The sequence below is a fragment of the Tamandua tetradactyla genome, chromosome 8 (assembly GCF_023851605.1).
Source record: "Tamandua tetradactyla isolate mTamTet1 chromosome 8, mTamTet1.pri, whole genome shotgun sequence".
NCBI lineage: Eukaryota > Metazoa > Chordata > Mammalia > Pilosa > Myrmecophagidae > Tamandua > Tamandua tetradactyla.
In genome coordinates, this window is record NC_135334.1 from 81449630 (window position 1) to 81468270 (window position 18641).

An 18641-nucleotide genomic window follows, 5' to 3' on the forward strand; every position below is an offset into this window, starting at 1 on the left:
TGCAATTTTTTTCTTGATTCCTTCCTCAGATTGCTCATTTCTAGTGTATAGAAACAGTACTGATTTTTTGGGTGTTGACCTTGTACCCTGCTGCTTTGCTGTACTCATTTATTAGCTTTAGTAGCTTTGCCATAGATTTTGCAGATTTTCGACATATATCATCTGCAAACAGTGAGAGTTTTACTTCTTCCTTTCCAATTTGGATGCCTTTTATTTCTTTTTTTATCTAACTGCTCTGGCTAGAACTTCCAGCACAATGTTGAATAACAGTGGGTATTCTTGTCTTGTTCCTGGTCTTAGAAGGAAAGCTTTCAGTCTTTCCCCAGTGAGGATGATGTTAGCTGTAGGTTTTTCACATATTTCCTTTATCATGTTGAGGAAGTTCCTTTCTATTCCTATCCTTTGAAGTGTTTTCATCAAGAAAGGATATTGAATTTTGTCAAATGCCTTTTCTGCATCAATTGTAATGATCATGTGGTTTTTCCGCTTAATTTATTGATATAGTGTATTCCGTTAATTGGTTTTCTTTTGTTGCACCATCCTTGCATACCTGGAATAAGTCTCACTTAGTAGTAGTGTATAATTCTTCTAATGTGCTGTTGGATTTGATTTGCAAGTATTTTGTTGAGGATTTTTATATCTATATTCATTAAAGAGATTGGTCTGTTATTTCTTTTCTTGTAGTTTGTCTGGCTTTGGTATTAGGGTGATGCTGGCTTCATAGAATAAGTTAGGTAGCTTTCCCTCCTCTTCAGTTTTTTTGCAGAGTTTCAGCAGGATTGGTACTAATTCTTTGTTGAATATTTGGTAGAATTCACATTTGAAGCTGACTGGTCCTGAACTTTGCTTTTTTGGGAGCTTCTTGATGACTGATTCAATCTCTTTACTGTAATTGGTTAGTTGAGGTCGTTTGTTTCTTGTCAAGTCAATGTTGGTTGTTCATGCTTTTCTAGGAGGTTGTCCAGTTCATCGATATTTCTCTAGTTTATTAGCATATAGTTGCTCATAGTATCCTCTTATTACCTCCTTTATTTCTGTGGGGTCAGTGGTTATGTCTCCTCTTCCATTTCTAATTTTATTTATTTGATTACTCCTCTCTCTCTCTCTCCTAGCTAAGGTCCATCAATTTTATTGATTTTATCAAAGAACCAACTTCTGCTTTGTTGATTTTCTCAACTGTTTTCATATTCTCAGTTTCATTTATTTCTGCTTTTTTCCTTTTGTTTGCTTTGGGGTTAGTTTGCTGTCCTTTCTGTAGTTCTCCTAAGTGAACAATTAATTCCCTGATTTTTGCTCTTTCTTCTTTTTTAGTATAGACATTTCAGGCAATAAATTTCCCTCTTAGCACTGCCTTTGCTGCATCCTATAAATTTTGATATGTTGTATTTTCATGTTCATTTGCCTTGAGATATTTACTGATTTCTCTTGTAATTTCTTCCTTGTCCCACTGGTTGTTTAAGAGTGTGTTGTTTGTCAAGATTTACAATTAAGTGTATGTTTTTTAGCCTCCATGTATTTGTGAATATTTTGGCTCTCTGCCTATTATGGATTTCCAACTTCATTCCATTATGATCTGATAAAGTGTTTTGTATGATTTCAGTCTTTTTAAATGTATTGAGAATTACTTTGTGACCCAGCACATGGTCTATCTTTGAGATTGATCCATGAGCACTTGAGAAAAATGTATATCCTGCTGTTGTGGGGTGTAATGTTCTGTAAATGTCTGTTCTGTCTAATTCATTTATCGTATTACTCAAATTCTGTTTCTTTATTGATCCTCCATCTAGATGGTCTGTCCATTTTTGAGAGCGGGGAATTGAAGTCTCCAACTATTATGGTAGTGGTGTCTATTTCTACCTCCAGTGTAGTCAGTGCTTGCCTCATGTATTTTGGAGCACTCTGGCTCAGTGCATAAATATTTATGAATGTTATATCTTCTTGATGAATTGTTCCTTTTATTAATACCTAGTGTCCTTCATTGTCTCTCTTAATTGTTTTACCTTTGAATTCTTATTTGTTGGATATTAGTGTAGCTATTCCTGCTCTTTTCTGATTATTGTTTGCTTGAAATGTCTTTTCCCAGCCTTTCATTTTCAACCTGTTTTGGACAATTGTTTTTTAATATGGCAATGTGAATTGTATTTTTTGAAAGTCCCAGAAGTTGTTTAAACATTCACCTATTGGGAGGAATTTTCCCGAATTTTTCAGTTGACACTATTGAGATATTTCATATATGTTTATATTTGACCATATTCTTATATATTATTTGACCACATATCTGATTATCTGATTACTTTTCCTTAGGATAAATATCTAGAATTACTATTGATAGGTCAAAAAGTAGGGGGAATTTTTGCCATATCTTGGCAAATTCCTTTTCAGCAAGGTTGGACAATTTTTATGTCCAGTAACAGCGTATCAGGGTGCCCTTCTTACTACATGCTTGCCAACATTGAATGTTATTGTAGTGTCAACCTTTCATAGGTGAAAAAGTGAATATCATTTTAGAATATTCTCTTTATTACTGAAAACATTTTCTTTCCACATTTTTATTGTCTATTTACTTTTTTGTTTGTTTGTTTTAGAATGGTTCAAAAAGTCTTATACCTACTTTATGTGTGAGAAGGATATTAGGTCATTTTTCTTGTAGATAAGTCCTCTTTTTTATATAAAGGGTATACTAATCTTTCATATTATACCTTATAATATTTACTAATTATTACAAGTAGGATTTCCAAGCTATAATTTCTTTTTCTTTTCTTTTTGATGTTCCAGAAGTTTTATGTAGTTAAAAAAAATTTTTTTTGTATGCTGTATGGTGGGGGCCACGTTTCATTTTATTCTTTTTCCATGTGGCTATTGCAGCATTATTTGTTGAATTCTTTTAGTGGGGAGGGGGAAGTGCACGGCCGGAAATCCAACCCAGGTCTCCCGCATGGCAGGCAAGAATTCTACCACTGAACAACGCTTATACCCCTTTTTATGTAGTTAGATGTTATGTAGTCAGATTTACTATTGCTTTTGTGCTTATAAAATCCTTCTGTAACCCAGTTTTGAACTATCTTCTCTTTGGTTTCTATGGTTTTATTTTTTATACATATTCCTTATCTGTCTAAATTTTATGATTTAAAATAAAGGCTTTATTTTCTTTCCTATAAGAATACTTTACATATTTTAATATTGCATGGGCAAGTTCCCCTTGATTACTGTTCTCAGCATGTTCTTAATTATTTGTATCTATCTGTTGCTGTGTACCAAATTACTCCCAAACACACAGTTTAAAATAACTTTCATTATCGCTCTGTTTCTGTGTGCCAGGAATTTGGGAGTAGTTTAGCTGGGTGATTCTGGTTCAGAGCCTCTTGGGAGGCTACATGATGTCATCCCAGTCTACAGACATCTGAAGACTTGACTGGGGCTGGAGGACCTCCTTCCCGGGTGGCTGACTCACATGGCTGTTGACAGAGCCCTCAGTTCTTTGCTGGCTGTTGGCAGGTGACCACAGTTCTTCACTACATAGGCTTCTCCCTAGGGCTGCTTCAGTGTCCTCATAGCACAGCTAGCTTTCTCCAGAGTGAGTGATCCAAGGGAGAAAAGAGAACAAGGCAAAAGTCACAATGTCTTTCCTGACCTTGTCTTGGAAGTGATACTCCGACACTTTGGCCGTATTCGACCGATCCTACAGACAAAAATGTTAATACATTGTGATAGAGGACATGAATGGTGAAGAGGCAGTGATCACAACCTCTTTTGGAGGCTGGTCACTCCACTCTTTGGAGTGTCACTACACTCTTCTCCTAGGAGAATAATTTTAGGATCATTATATCTCTTTTTTTTTTTTTTTAGTTTTTTTTTTATTAATTAAAAAAAGAATTAACAAAACAATTAGAAATCATTCCATTCTACATGTACAATCAGTAATTCTTAATAACATCACATAGTTGCATATTCATCATTTCTTAGTACATTTGCATCGATTTAGAAAAAGAAATAAAAAGACAACAGAATAAGAATTAAAACAATAATAGAAAGAAAAAAAAACAAACAAAAAACCTATACCTCACATGCAGCTTCATTCAGTGTTTTAACATAATTGCATTACAATTGGGTAGTATTGTGCTGTCCATTTCTGAGTTTTTATATCCAGTCCCGTTGTACAGTCTGTATCCCTTCTGCTTCAATTACCCCTTCTCTCTTTTTTTTTTTTTAATTAACGGAAAAAAAGAAATTAACCCAACATTTAGAAATCATACCATTCTACATATGCAATCAGTAATTCTTAACATCATCACATAGATGCATGATCATCATTTCTTAGTACATTTGCATCAGTTTAGAAGAACTAGCAGCATAACCGAAAAAGATATAGAATGTTAATATAGAGACAAAAATAAAAGTAATAATAGGAAAATCAAAACAAAACAAAACAAAACAAAAACCTAGCAAAACAACAGAAAAAGATATAGAATGTTAATATAGAGAAAAATAATAATAATAATAATAAAACAAAGAAAAGGAAAAAGAAAAAAAAACAAAACACACAAGCAAACAAACAAAAAAAAACTATAGCTCAGATGCAGCTTCATTCAGTGTTTTAACATAATTACATTACAATTAGGTATTATTGTGCTGTCCATTTTTGAGTTTTTGTATCTAGTCCTGTTGCACAGTCTGTATCCCTTCAGCTCCAATTACCCATTATCTTACCCTGTTTCTAACTCCTGCTGGACTCTGTTACCAATGGCATATTCCAAGTTTATTCTCGAATGTCGGTTCACATCAGTGGGACCATACAGTATTTGTCCTTTAGTTTTTGGCTAGACTCACTCAGCATAATGTTCTCTAGGTCCATCCATGTTATTACATGCTTCATAAGTTTATCCTGTCTTAAAGCTGCATAGTATTCCATCTTATGTATATACCACAGTTTGTTTAGCCACTCTTCTGTTGATGGAGATTTTGGCTGTTTCCATCTCTTTGCAATTGTAATTAACGTTGCTATAAACATTGGTGTGCAAATGTCCTTTTGTGTCTTTGCCCTTAAGTCCTTTGAGTAGATTCCCAGCAATGGTATTGCTGGGTCATATGGCAATTCTATATTCAGCTTTTTGAGGAACCGCCAAACTGCCTTCCACAGTGGTTGCACCATTTGACATTCCCACCAACAGTGGATAAGTGTGCCCCTTTCTCCGCATCCTCTCCAGCACTTGTCATTTTCTGTTTTGTTGATAATGGCCATTCTGGTGGGTGTGAGATGATATCTCATTGTGGTTTTGATTTGCATTTCTCTAATGGCCAGGGACATTGAGCATCTCTTCATGTGCCTTTTGGCCATTTGTATTTCCTCTTCTGAGAGGTGTCTGTTCAAGTCTTTTTCCCATTTTGTAATTGGGTTGGCTGTCTTTTTGTTGTTGAGATGAACAATTTCTTTATGAATTCTGGATACTAGACCTTTATCTGATATATCATTTCCAAATATTGTCTCCCATTGTGTAGGCTGTCTTTCTACTTTCTTGATGAAGTTCTTTGATGCACAAAAGTGTTTAATTTTGAGGAGCTCCCATTTATTTATTTCCTTCTTCAGTGTTCTTGCTTTAGGTTTAAGGTCCATAAAACTGCCTCCAGTTGTAAGATCCATAAGATATCTCCCAACATTTTCCTCTAACTGTTTTATGGTCTTAGACCTAATGTTTAGATCTTTGATCCATTTTGAGTTAACTTTTGTATAGGGTGTGAGAGATGGGTCTTCTTTCATTCTTTTGCATATGGATATCCAGTTCTCTACGCACCATTTATTGAAGAGACTGTTCTGTCCCGGGTGAGTTGACTTGACTGCCTTATCAAAGATCAAATGTCCATAGATGAGAGGGTCTATATCTGAGCACTCTATTCGATTCCATTGGTCGATATATCTATCTTTATGCCAATACCATGCTGTTTTGACCACTGTGGCTTCATAATATGCCTTAAAGTCAGGGAGCGCGAGACCTCCAGCTTCGTTTTTTTTTCCTCAAGATGTTTTTAGCAATTCGGGGCACCCTGCCCTTCCAGATAAATTTGCTTATTGGTTTTTCTATTTCTGAAAAATAAGTTGTTGGGATTTTGATTGGTATTGCATTGAATCTGTAAATCAATTTAGGTAGGATTGACATCTTAACTATATTTAGTCTTCCAATCCATGAACACGGTATGCCCTTCCATCTATTTAGGTCTTCTGTGATTTCTTTTAACAGTTTTTTGTAGTTTTCTTTATATAGGTTTTTTGTCTCTTTAGTTGAATTTATTCCTAGGTATTTTATTCTTTTAGTTGCAATTGTAAATGGGATTCGTTTCTTGATTTCCCCCTCAGCTTGTTCATTACTAGTGTATAGAAATGCTACAGATTTTTGAATGTTGATCTTGTAACCTGCTACTTTGCTGTACTCATTTATTAGCTCTAGTAGTTTTGTTGTGGATTTTTCTGGGTTTTCCACGTATAGTATCATATCGTCTGCAAACAGTGATAGTTTTACTTCTTCCTTTCCAATTTTGATGCCTTGTATTTCTTTTTCTTGCCTAATTGCTCTGGCTAGAACCTCCAACACAATGTTGAATAATAGTGGTGATAATGGACATCCTTGTCTTGTTCCTGATCTTAGGGGGAAATTTTTCAATTTTTCCCCATTGAGGATGATATTAGCTGTGGGTTTTTCATATATTCCCTCTATCATTTTAAGGAAGTTCCCTTGTATTCCTATCTTTTGAAGTGTTTTCAACAGGAAAGGATGTTGAATCTTGTCAAATGCCTTCTCTGCATCAATTGAGATGATCATGTGATTTTTCTGCTTTGATTTGTTGATATGGTGTATTACATTAATTGATTTTCTTATGTTGAACCATCCTTGCATACCTGGGATGAATCCTACTTGGTCATGATGTATAATTCTTTTAATGTGTTGTTGGATATGATTTGCTAGAATTTTATTGAGGATTTTTGCATCTATATTCATTAGAGAGATTGGTCTGTAGTTTTCTTTTTTTGTAATATCTTTGCCTGGTTTTGGTATGAGGGTGATGTTGGCTTCATAGAATGAAGTAGGTAGTTTTCCCTCCACTTCGATTTTTTTGAAGAGTTTGAGGAGAATTGGTACTAATTCTTTCTGGAACGTTTGGTAGAATTCATATGTGAAGCCATCTGGTCCTGGACTTTTCTTTTTAGGAAGCTTTTGAATGACTAATTCAATTTCTTTACTTGTGATTGGTTTGTTGAGGTCATCTATGTCTTCTTGAGTCAAAGTTGGTTGTTCATGTCTTTCCAGGAACCCGTCCATTTCATCTAAATTGTTGTATTTATTAGCGTAAAGTTGTTCATAGTATCCTCTTATTACCTCCTTTATTTCTGTGAGGTCAGTAGTTATGTCTCCTCTTCCATTTCTGATCTTATTTATTTGCATCCTCTCTCTTCTTCTTTTTTTTTTTTTTTTTTTTTAAAGGAAAGACAGAGAGAAGGAAGGAAGGAAGGAAGAAAGGGAAACATTTTTAAACATTTTCTTGTTTTTTATTGTATTCTGTTTCTCCGTTTTTGTTACATGGGCTGGGGCCGGGAATCGAACCGAGGTCCTCCGGCATAGCAGGCAAGCACTTTGCCCGCTGAGCCACCGCGGCCCGCCCTCTCTTCTTCTTTTTGTCAATCTTGATAAGGGCCCATCAATCTTATTGATTTTCTCATAGAACCAACTTCTGGTCTTATTGATTTTTTCTATTGTTTTCAATTTCATTTATTTCTGCTCTAATCTTTGTTATTTCTTTCCTTTTGTTTGCTTTGGGATTAGTTTGCTGTTCTTTCTCCAGTTCTTCCAATTGAACAGTTAATTCCTGCATTTTTGCCTTTTCTTCTTTTCTGATATAGGCATTTAGGGCAATAAATTTCCCTCTTAGCACTGCCTTTGCTGCGTCCCATAGGTTTTGATATGTTGTGTTTTCATTTTCATTTGCCTCGAGGTATTTACTAATTTCTCTTGCAATTTCTTCTTTGACCCACTCGTTGTTTAAGAGTGTGTTGTTGAGCCTCCACGTATTTGTGAATTTTCTGGCATTCCGCCTATTATTGATTTCCAACTTCATTCCTTTATGATCCGAGAAAGTGTTGTGTATGATTTCAATCTTTTTAAATTTGTTAAGACTTGCTTTGTGACCCAGCATATGGTCTATCTTTGAGAATGATCCATGAGCACTTGAGAAAAAGGTGTATCCTGCTGTTGTGGGATGTAATGTCCTATAAATGTCTGTTAAGTCTAGCTCCTTTATAGTAATATTCAGATTCTCTATTTCTTTATTGATCCTCTGTCTAGATGTTCTGTCCATTGATGAGAGTGGGGAATTGAAGTCTCCAACTATTATGGTATTTGTGTCTATTTCCCTTTTCAGTGTTTGCAGTGTATTCCTCATGTATTTTGGGGCATTCTGGTTTGGTGCATAAATATTTATGATTGTTATGTCTTCTTGTTTAATTGTTCCTTTTATTAGTATATAGTTTCCTTCTTTGTCTCTTTTAACTGTTTTACATTTGAAGTCTAACTTGTTGGATATTAGTATAGCCACTCCTGCTATTTTCTGGTTGTTATTTGGATGAAATATCTTTTCCCAACCTTTCACTTTCAACCTATGTTTATCTTTGGGTCTAAGATGTGTTTCCTGTAGACAGCATATAGAAGGATCCTGTTTTTTAATCCATTCTGTCAGTCTACGTCTTTTGATTGGGGAATTCAGTCCATTAACATTTAGTGTTATTACTGTTTGGATAATATTTTCCTCTACCATTTTGCCTTTTGTATTATATATATATCATATCTGACTTTCCTTCTTTCTACTCTCTTCTCCATACCTCTCTCTTCTGTCTTTTCGGTTCTGACTCTAGTGCTCCCTTTAGTATTTCTTGCAGAGCTGGTCTCTGGGTCACAAATTCTCTCAGTTACTTTTTGTCTGAGAATGTTTTAATTTGTCCCTCATTTTTGAAGGACAATTTTGCTGGATATAGGAGTCTTGGTTGGCAGTTTTTCTCTTTTAGTAATTTAAATATATCATCCCACTGTCTTCTAGCTTCCATGGTTTCTGCTGAGAAATCTACACATAGTCTTATTGGGTTTCCCTTGTATGTGATGGATTGTTTTTCTCTTGCTGCTTTCAAGATCCTCTCTTTCTCTTTGACCTCTGACATTCTAACTAGTAAGTGTCTTGGAGAACGCCTATTTGGGTCTAATCTCTTTTGGGTGCGCTGCACTTCTTGGATCTGTAATTTTAGGTCTTTCATAAGAGTTGGGAAATTTTCAGTGAAAATTTCTTCCATTAGTTTTTCTCCTCCTTTTCCCTTCTCTTCTCCTTCTGGGACACCCACAACACGTATATTTGTGCGGTTCATATTGTCCTTGAGTTCCCTGATACCCTGTTCAAATTTTTCCATTCTTTTCCCGATAGTTTCTGTTTGTTTTTGGAATTCAGATGTTCCATCCTCCAAATCACTAATTCTATCTTCTGTCTCTTTGAATCTATCATTGTAGGTATCCATTGTTTTTTCTATCTTTTCTACTTTGTCCTTCACTTCCATAAGTTCTGTGATTTGTTTTTTCAGTTTTTCTATTTCTTCTTTATGTTCAGCCCATGTCTTCTTCATGTCCTCCCTCAATTTATCAATTTCGTTTTTGAAGAGGTTTTCCATTTCTGTTCGTATATTCAGCATTAGTTGTCTCAGCTCCTGTATCTCATTTGAACTATTGGTTTGTTCCTTTGACTGGGCCATATTTTCAATTTTTTGAGCGTGATCCGTTATCTTCTGTTGGCGTCTGCGCATTTAGACAGATTTCCCTGGGTATTGGATCCAAAAGTTTGGAAGATTTTTCTGTGAAATCTCTGGGTTCTGTTTTTCATATCCTGCCCAGTAGGTGGCGCTCGTGGCACACGTTTGTCTGCGGGTCCCACCAGTAAAAGGTGCTGTGGGACCTTTAACTTTGGAAAACTCTTGCCATGGGGGAGGTTCGCTAGCCGAAGCGGCTTGGAAGAGTGCGAGCCAGCCCGGGGTCCGAACGCGGGGAGGGTTGCTGGCCGCCGCAGCCCAGGAAAGCGCTCGTCCGAATTTCCTAGTCGGCCCGGGGCGACAAGCGTGGCGGGAGGGTGCCAGTGGCAGCGGCCCGCCCGGGAGAGTGCATGTTCCCGGGAAGTCACGGGTTTGGAAGGGGCCTCCCCCACCCGTCACCGTTCTCCGCAGCCTGGGGATTTCCGATCCAATTCTCTCAGTTGGTCCGGGGGGCCATGCATGGTGTGGGCGCCAGCCGCCACGGTTTCAGGGGCCCACCTCTCCAATTCTCCCAGCCGGCCCGGGAAGGGGGAAGGGAGTGACTCCGGTCGCTTGCCGCCCCGCCCGGTGAAGCCCGCGTGCCTCGGCAATCTCACCCGAGCAGCTTCTCTCAGCCAGCCAGCCGTTGCAGGATGGGGTACACTGTCTTTTTTATCTCTGTTGTGGCTTTGGGCACTGTTCTGTATCGTTTCTACTCCCCTAGTAGCTGTCCTGGAGAAGAAACTAAGATCCGCGCATCTTACTAAGCCGCCATCTTCTCCGGAAGCAACCAGCCACGTTTTTCATTATATCTCTTGTTTAACATGAGTTCCTATACAATATCATTTACATCCCCAAGCCCCAGGGTAGCATTTGGAAATTTCTTCTTCCCTTAGTTTTCTGTATTTTGATAGTATCTGATTGTTAGATTTAAAATCAAGTAGAAATAGAAATTAAAGGAGTTAGTATGCAAAAATATGCACACGTATGTGCTCTCATATACTTGTACACAAACATTCATATTTCTGGTAGAGAAATAGTAGAATCCCAAAGTTTTAGGGCAGCCAGAAGGGTCCCAAAGGAGAGAAGAGGCTTGTCCAAGGTCACACAGTGATAGAAAGTTAATGAAAACTTTGTTTTTCTCCTCCAGTCTCCAGCCTAACTCATCCTACATTTATAAAGCAGAAGATGCAAAAGTCTATGAATATAATGAAACTGGGTGGATATAAGTTGAAATTAGTGTGTCCAGAACGAAGAAGGATTACTTGGAAGGTGTTTGGAGAAATTGGGGTCTTGTTTTGCTTCTGTCTATTTTCCTCTCTAAGGTTTGGTTGTAGTGCTTCCCAATCAACTCTAAGTTGGCACTGTGTGGGAGTCAGAAACTGCTGAGCACACATCAGAGTATGGGCAATGGGGCAGTGTCCTAGCTCCCCAGGGCCACTAACTTGCTTAGAGATTGTGACCCTTGATTCCCTCTGTCATGTACTTTCAGAAAACAAACCAGCAATCAACTAGTAAATTGTTTCCTTCTGTGTGGATTTTTTATTCCAGAAGACTGCCATGCCAAATAGAAAGTTGGGTCTTAGAAGTGCAAAGGGACCTGGAATTAGATGTCAGGACTGCAGAGTAACCATGGATGTTTATTCCACATTTTCCAAAAGAGTTTTGGTTTCAAATATTTTATCACACTGGCCTTATAAACAATCCAAATGCCCTAGAAATTCTACCATCTAAACACTATTTTCTGAAGCATTTCTTACTGCTGGAAGAAGCACAAAAATCCTTTGTTAGACTGTGTCACCTTAGTTTGAATTTGAAAAGTATGTCTTTGTACTTATGCAGAGAAGCACTCCCATTTTTTATGGTAGGGTTTAGAAAGGGAAAAAGTCCAAATGAAAAAGAATTGATCCAATAGCCCAGGAAATGGGGAAATGTCAACTCTAGCTTTCTTCCTCTTTATTCATCCATGCATACTTGCAAGCATTCAGTCAGATGCCTCTTCAACATGTATTAGGTACAGGACATGATGCTAAGAACTAGGATAAATATGACATGGACTCTGCCCTCAGAGATCTCACAGCTGTAATGGGGAGATAAGATATGGATGTACATAACAGAGAGTAGAAGTTTAAAATCATATGTTCAAGGGATGTAGAGATTTCCCAGTTGATATGGTCTAGAAAGATTTCAATTCATTAAACTCTCACCAGAAGGGTTGTCTTATTCTGTATAAAGCACCAACCTAAAACAAATTAGATGGTGGTGGTTGCTTTTAATTTCATGATTTGGGCAGTACTCACTTGGCAGGGATGGCTCATCCCTTTGCCATGTTGTGTTGGGGTGGTTGGAACGATTTTATGTGGTGGTTTAGGACTTGAAGAGAGGAAAAGAGGGAGTCAGAACTCTCAAGGTCCAGGCCCAGACTGGCACAGCTTTACTTTTGCATTCTAATGCTCAGAGCAAAACATTAGGCCAGCGCAGGAACGAGTCCCACCTCGGATTGCCATCTCTGTAGACAAGATACATTGATTTTTTTAATCTAGTAGATGAAAAATGTTATTTCATTCTTCTCACTTGCATGCTTTGGGTTACTGAGGGCTGTCCCATGGTTTCTTCAGTTGTTTAAGTGTATGTTTTCATATGTCAGTCCCGATCTGCCATCTACATCTGACATATCTCTTTGTACCACACCCAGTCCAAGATTAGATAAAGATGATTTCTGGAAAGTTTACATAATTAGTGATTTTGCTAAGGCAAGTTGGTCTTCCAGGCTTCTTATCCTTTCTTCTCTTTTTACTACCTCTCCCTTTGAATATCTTGATCGTGGTGTCCATCCTTCTTAAGAAAGGTTCCTCCCTCTCTCTTGTTCCAGGTACTAAGTCAGGTGCAGATATTACTGATAGTACCTGTGAGCCTGGACTGTCTTCCCCGGCCTCCTACACGAATCCCTTCCCTGTTCTCCATCTTGTTGAGGATTTGAGGCTGGCCCTGGAGATGCTGGATCATCCTCAAGAGAAAGAAGCCCTCCAGAACCAGATCCCGGGCCCAACAGCTGCTTACATAAAGGAATGGTTTGAAGACAGCTTGGTGAGTAGGCCCACGGCCTCTTTGGGTAACTACTGGGAAGCATAAACAGGTAGTCCATGGAATGCCACCACTCACTGAAGCTGTTGCTTCATCGGTACACCTTTGAGCCTTTTTTCCCCTTCCAGGTTTGGCCAGGCACCCCCGTAAAGGCCCTCTCAGCAGGAGTACAAAGCCCAGTCAAGGACCTTAAGCTACATACTCTGTCTGCCTAATCTCTACAGTCCCTCTCTCCTGAGAAAGGGCAGTCCACCCCAGGTCCAGAGAAAAAAAGCATGAAATATTTTTTTCCAGGAATTACATGTATAACTGATTGAGTTATACCCATCCGGGGTCTCTACCATCATGTGGCTCCTCCTACCCTGTTTCTTAACTACAGCCTGGTCACCTTATTCATTCTTTTATTGCTGCCACTACTTTACAGACCTCCTTGCTCTAGAACTATTTCCGAGAGAGCAGATTTCCTTATTCTTTTTCTCCTGCTGTCTCTTGAACATACCCACAGACCTACTAGTCTCTGAGGGTAATCATGGGTAACTGAAGATGTAAATGAGTGGGATAAAGATAACTGTAGACTTCATTAAGAGAAGAAATGGAACCAGATCTGTTTCAGCCACTGCACGTAGGAGGAAAAGCAAATTCATGGATTATGTTAGGATGATGTAGCATTCTGAGAAGAACTGGCTTTAACTATAAGAAAACATGTTATTTCATATACCAGTTAGTTCTGAGATAGGGCAGTCTTCAGGGTTGGTTGATTCAGTAGTTCAGTGATGTTCAGTGATATCATGAAGGTATAGGTCCTTCCCAACTTTCTACTCTGCCAATTTCCCTGTTGAATTCATCCTAAGGTATAAGGATGATGTAGCAGTTCTCATCATCATATCCAGACACAATAGCTAGAAGCACAGGAGAGACTTTCTTCTTCATACTTTCCTAGGAGATGGATTTTCCCAGAATCCCCTTTTAGACTTCTCATATTACATTAACCATAATTGGACCACCACCCATTCCAGAAGCAATAACTGATAAAGGGAAGAATAGGATAATATTTAAACCAATCAGGCCTTTCTCTGGAGACTGAGATGAGGCAGATAGCATTCAGAAGGAAAAGAAGAAAAATGAATGCCAGGTAAACCGCCAACATCTACTATACATACTAATATGTCATATATCAGACCTGGGGAAAACCTTTCTAAGATGTGCTATATCCACCTATTAATGGTTTGGTTACCATTTTCTTCCTGATGGAGACCAGCAGGTCAGCTTTAGGAGACCAGTGACCAGTAATATTTGGGAATGGGGAAGGCTGGGAACAAGCCCAGTGATGAGACAAGCTGGGATGCAGCCATTCCAGGGCTGGAAGGAGGAAACTGGAAGCCAGATAAAGTATGTGGTTATCTAAGCAGTGTCTAAGGATGAAAGCTGGAATGCAGACCTGTAAAGCTAGAGTCCTGCAGAGCGGATTCAAAATTGCAAATTTGATTCCTGGAGCCTACCCATGCCAAAAAAGAAAAAAGCATACCTTATGGGTGGTTCAGTGGCAAAATGCTCACCTTCCATGCAGGAGAACCTGGTTCGATTCCTGGACCATGCACTTAAAAAAAAAAAAAATTTGCATAGTATGCAAAAGGTGAATTCTAGGAACAGGTCTGTTAAACCAAGAGGGAGGCTTTGAGACCACAAACCAGAGCCTGAGGCACCCTTGTCCAGAAGCTGAGCTGTTTATGAGTGGGTAGGCTGTGTCGCAGAAGTTGTAGCCTACTCTATTCAGCAGACATCTGTCAACACAGTCTAATCCCCATGCCTTCCTCTGAACGCTGAAGAATTCTTATATTCATTATATGTGTTACTGCATGTATTCATCGAGTAGGCTATCCACCTGGTGTTCTGTGTAATATACCCAAACTAAATACAGAGGGAGGTGGAGAAAGGTGATGGGTGAGTCTCAGGTAGCGTCTTACTGATTAACTAGTGTGAAAATCTCCTCATGTTTCCTCTCAAATGGACCCCAAGTGGTTGGCTCACACTTGTGTTAATAACTGATAGAAGTCCCCATTTTATCGTTTAGTGATGGGAGTTTAGGGTAGCAAATGGTTTCAGTGGTTTAGTTCTCTCTTCTCTCCATAGCAGAAGGACTCTGCCTTCCTTACCTTGAGTTCCATCATAACTCTTACTGTACTTCCAGCTCTATGATGTTAATCCTGGCTTCTTTCTTGCCATCTCTGACCATCTTTCACCCATCTCTATTCAATTGCAGCACTCAGTTGTCCCAGTTTACCCCAGGCATGGCCACTGGTCCTTTCCTCCGTTCCTGCTAGCACCACTGACTCTAGGCTGCAGTGGTATAAGAAAATTTTGTGAGGGCTAAAAGATATTACAGATCCGTAGTCCCTTAAACCAATACCCTTGAGTTGAGATGTGTTTCAGAATTTATTGGACTTTAGAAAAGCGATGCAGTACATGTCTGCCACAGAGTGTATAACATCTTCAGTAGGGTTCAGGGCAGGAAACACATTAACATTTCTTTAGTGAAATTTATGAATATCCACATGAAGTAGACTATAATATTCTTCTTGTGCCAAATCAGATTAAGTTTCACTGCTAAATAAATTTGGCACCAACGTTATTGAAACACACACATGAGCACACAAACAACTTTTTAGAGTGTCAGAATTGTGGATAAAGGATGGGGAACTTATATAAGGAATGTCCCCAGTGTAGAGAACAAAACGTTTAACTTATGTTGGGTATTGGAAGTCACCATTCTCAAGGGCCATGAGCCAGAATCCCTCTTCAGGAGTCACTTGTTGACTCTGTCATTGGGGCTGGCCTGTCACCACGTGGCTGGGACTCCATGGGGACTCTCAGACAAAGCCTTCCCTGCTCTTCCCTGGCCATTCATTAGACTGCAAAGTTTAACATCTCCTTATTTTAGGTTCTCCCTCTTGTCTAGGTTCAGACATTACCCTCACATAACCCAGAGATTCATCAAAGTATCTTCCCCAACAAAAGTGCAATCTGCCCATCATACAGAAAGGAGCTGGTTTTTATTCTTCACCATATGGTTTACAAGGACTATGTACCTTTACTTGTATAGATATACCTTAATTTATGTGATTATTCCTCTAATATTGACATTTTGTTTTTCAGAAGCTTTCACAATATGTGAAATTGCTGCGCTGAATATCTTTTCCCAGAGATGTTTGTCCTCATCTCTAAATATTTTCTTAAGATGGATTCCTAAAAGTTTTATGGAGTTCAAAAGGGTTGTCAGATAAAATGCAGGACACCCAGTCAAATGTGAATTTTAGATAAGCAGTGAACAAATTTTTGTATAAATATGTGTCCCTTGCAGTCTTCTAAATCTGGCAGTCCTAGAAAAAAGATATTAATATCTTTAAGCCTTTTGACACATTTTCCAAATCACTTTTCAGAAAGATTGTGCCCGTGTATATTTTCATTGGCAGGGTCTGAGATGAGTCAATCCATTGTACCTGATTGACAATAATCACTAAGATTAAAAACAATACCTTGACTCATTTCATAAGGAAAAGTGGTTTCTTCTTGTTGTTTTTATATGTCTTTGATTAGTAGGAAAAGCTGAATATTTTTTTCTTTAGTTTCTTAGTATTCTTCTGTACGGTTTCAAAATTTGGATTTCAAACCTGTATCTGGAAAAAAAAATGCATTCCCTAAATAATCATATTCACATATGCAGTATTATGCTAATATATTTAAAATATGAGGCATGTATTTTAAAAGGGTAGATTAAAAAATAGTTCTAATATTTTCTTCCCACACCCCAGAATTCACCTCAAATTTCCCTTGGGTGTGATTACCCTACTCTAGAGGCTACTGATCCATTCATATTCTGAATTCTTTTTCTATTAGGACTGTCCTATTTTTTTATATATATATCTAAATAGTATTGTATTAACTCTTTGTTTTATTTGTGGCATATATCTTCTTCACTCTGTTCCTAAATGTTTATAGTTTGTTTATAGTTCTTCTTGAGGCATAGAAGTTAAAAAGATTGTAATAAACTTTATCAGTCTTCCCTGTTTTGGTTTCTGCTTTGCCCTTATCCTTAGAAAGGCCTTTCCCAGCCTCAGATAAAAGATTGTTCACATCTATCTTCCTCCAGTAGGTTTACATTTGATTTTTTATCTTATGATAAACTCTAATCCATCTTGCAGTATTTTTGTGTGTGTAGTAGATAACATGGATCTAACTTTAATAATTTTCCAAAAAAGGTTGTTTTTTGCAAGATGTATTACAGAAAACATCATGCATTCTGATGTGCGGATCTGTTTTGGGGTTTTTACAATGGTAGTGGCATGCCTTCCTTTGGAGAGAAGATTCCTAAATGTTGTTGAATACATAAATCATTTAGAGTAATTATGGACATCAGCAAGCTTGAATGTGTACTTTTAGCAGGTCAAAAGTTCATATAAACAATCCACAATATCAGAGTGAGATGTTAAGTTTTTGATTTGGAACAGAGACAGCCTGTCTGGTTTTCAGGTTTCATAGGCCTAAAGTCATGGCTGTACACACATTCCATGGGAGGCCTTATCTGTATGTAAATAGAATGCAAAGCAGTGAAGAAATCCACTGGGTGTTCCAGCTTAGTTCTTTCAGTTGGAAGACCTTGCTACTCAAATTAAGGTCTATGGACCAGTAGCTTTGGCAGCTTTTTTTTTGAACAAACAGCAACAAAAAAAACCCAGAACGTGGCCCCACCCTATACCTTTGCTGAGCCATCCTGTGCACACTAAAGATTGAGAAGCGCTGGTTTAAAACGCAGAGATTTCACTGGAATTATTAATAAGACAAAAAAAAAAAAAAGCAACACATGCAGGTTCGTATTAGAAATTGGAGTTAGTAAGGCAGCTGGAGAGACCAGCATGGTATCTGTGCATCTCCTTGCACGTTTGCACCATCATCCTCTCTAGACACACTGGCTTTCTCACATATCTCAGTTACTGCTGTGTTATAACATTGGCCTGGCATGGTTCAACTCTGCCTGATGACATCTCTATCAGTGGGGATACTTTGTCTAGTAAAAATAATTTAATAAGGAGGTTTATATATCGATAACAAGATGACTAGAGGATGGGTGCTCCCAGGGTTAGGTTAGTGGCTTTGAGATGACCTCAGGGACTCCGGTGCTTTCCATCTTCCTAATCCACCAACCTCATGCTTATCCCGTAACTGTTTTAAGATGGTTGCTACAGCTCCAGGCAATACATTCTCACATGTAGCGATACAGCTATGTCCAGAGATAAGGAATGATTTCTTTAGTGTGTCTTGTTTTCCTTCCTGGTTTAAAGACAAGAATAACAGCAACAACAACCAAAAAAAACCCACTTTTCTCTGAAACTCTCCAGTAGAATTGCCATTTAGCCCCAATTTGTTCACATGCATGTATTCCAGCTGCAAGGGAAAGTGAGTATTGCACTTTCATTTTCCATAGTGGGAGGTGGCCTCTGTCAGAAAGGAGCAGTGATGAAGTGGGGGGTGGGGGAATAAATGGTCCTTAGGAAGACAGCTCAGAGAGACTGCCACACATCCTTATGTTTGATTTTACTCTTCTCATTAGCTGACAAATTCTTGTCCCCTGTCTTTTTTTTTTTTAGCTAAATTCCTGAAGGAGAAAATCTGATTGGCCTAGTTCTTAATTTTTAAGCTAAGTCCTCCAGGCCTTTGAAGAATTGTTAAGTGCAAAAGAAAGAGAAACTAAAGA

The 18641-nt window shown here is 38.2% G+C and overlaps 1 protein-coding gene across 6 annotated transcripts in view; it reads left to right on the plus strand.

Annotated features, from left to right (window-relative positions):
• PPFIBP2 (PPFIB scaffold protein 2) overlaps positions 1 to 18641 on the plus strand; it is a 180101-nt gene that overhangs the window by 54884 nt on the left and 106576 nt on the right. For all 6 annotated transcript variants that reach the window (XM_077113862.1, XM_077113867.1, XM_077113860.1 and 3 more), the window contains exon 3: positions 12681 to 12895. In XM_077113862.1, coding sequence (XP_076969977.1) covers positions 12681 to 12895 — 215 coding nt within the window. The remainder of the gene's footprint in view (positions 1 to 12680; positions 12896 to 18641) is intronic.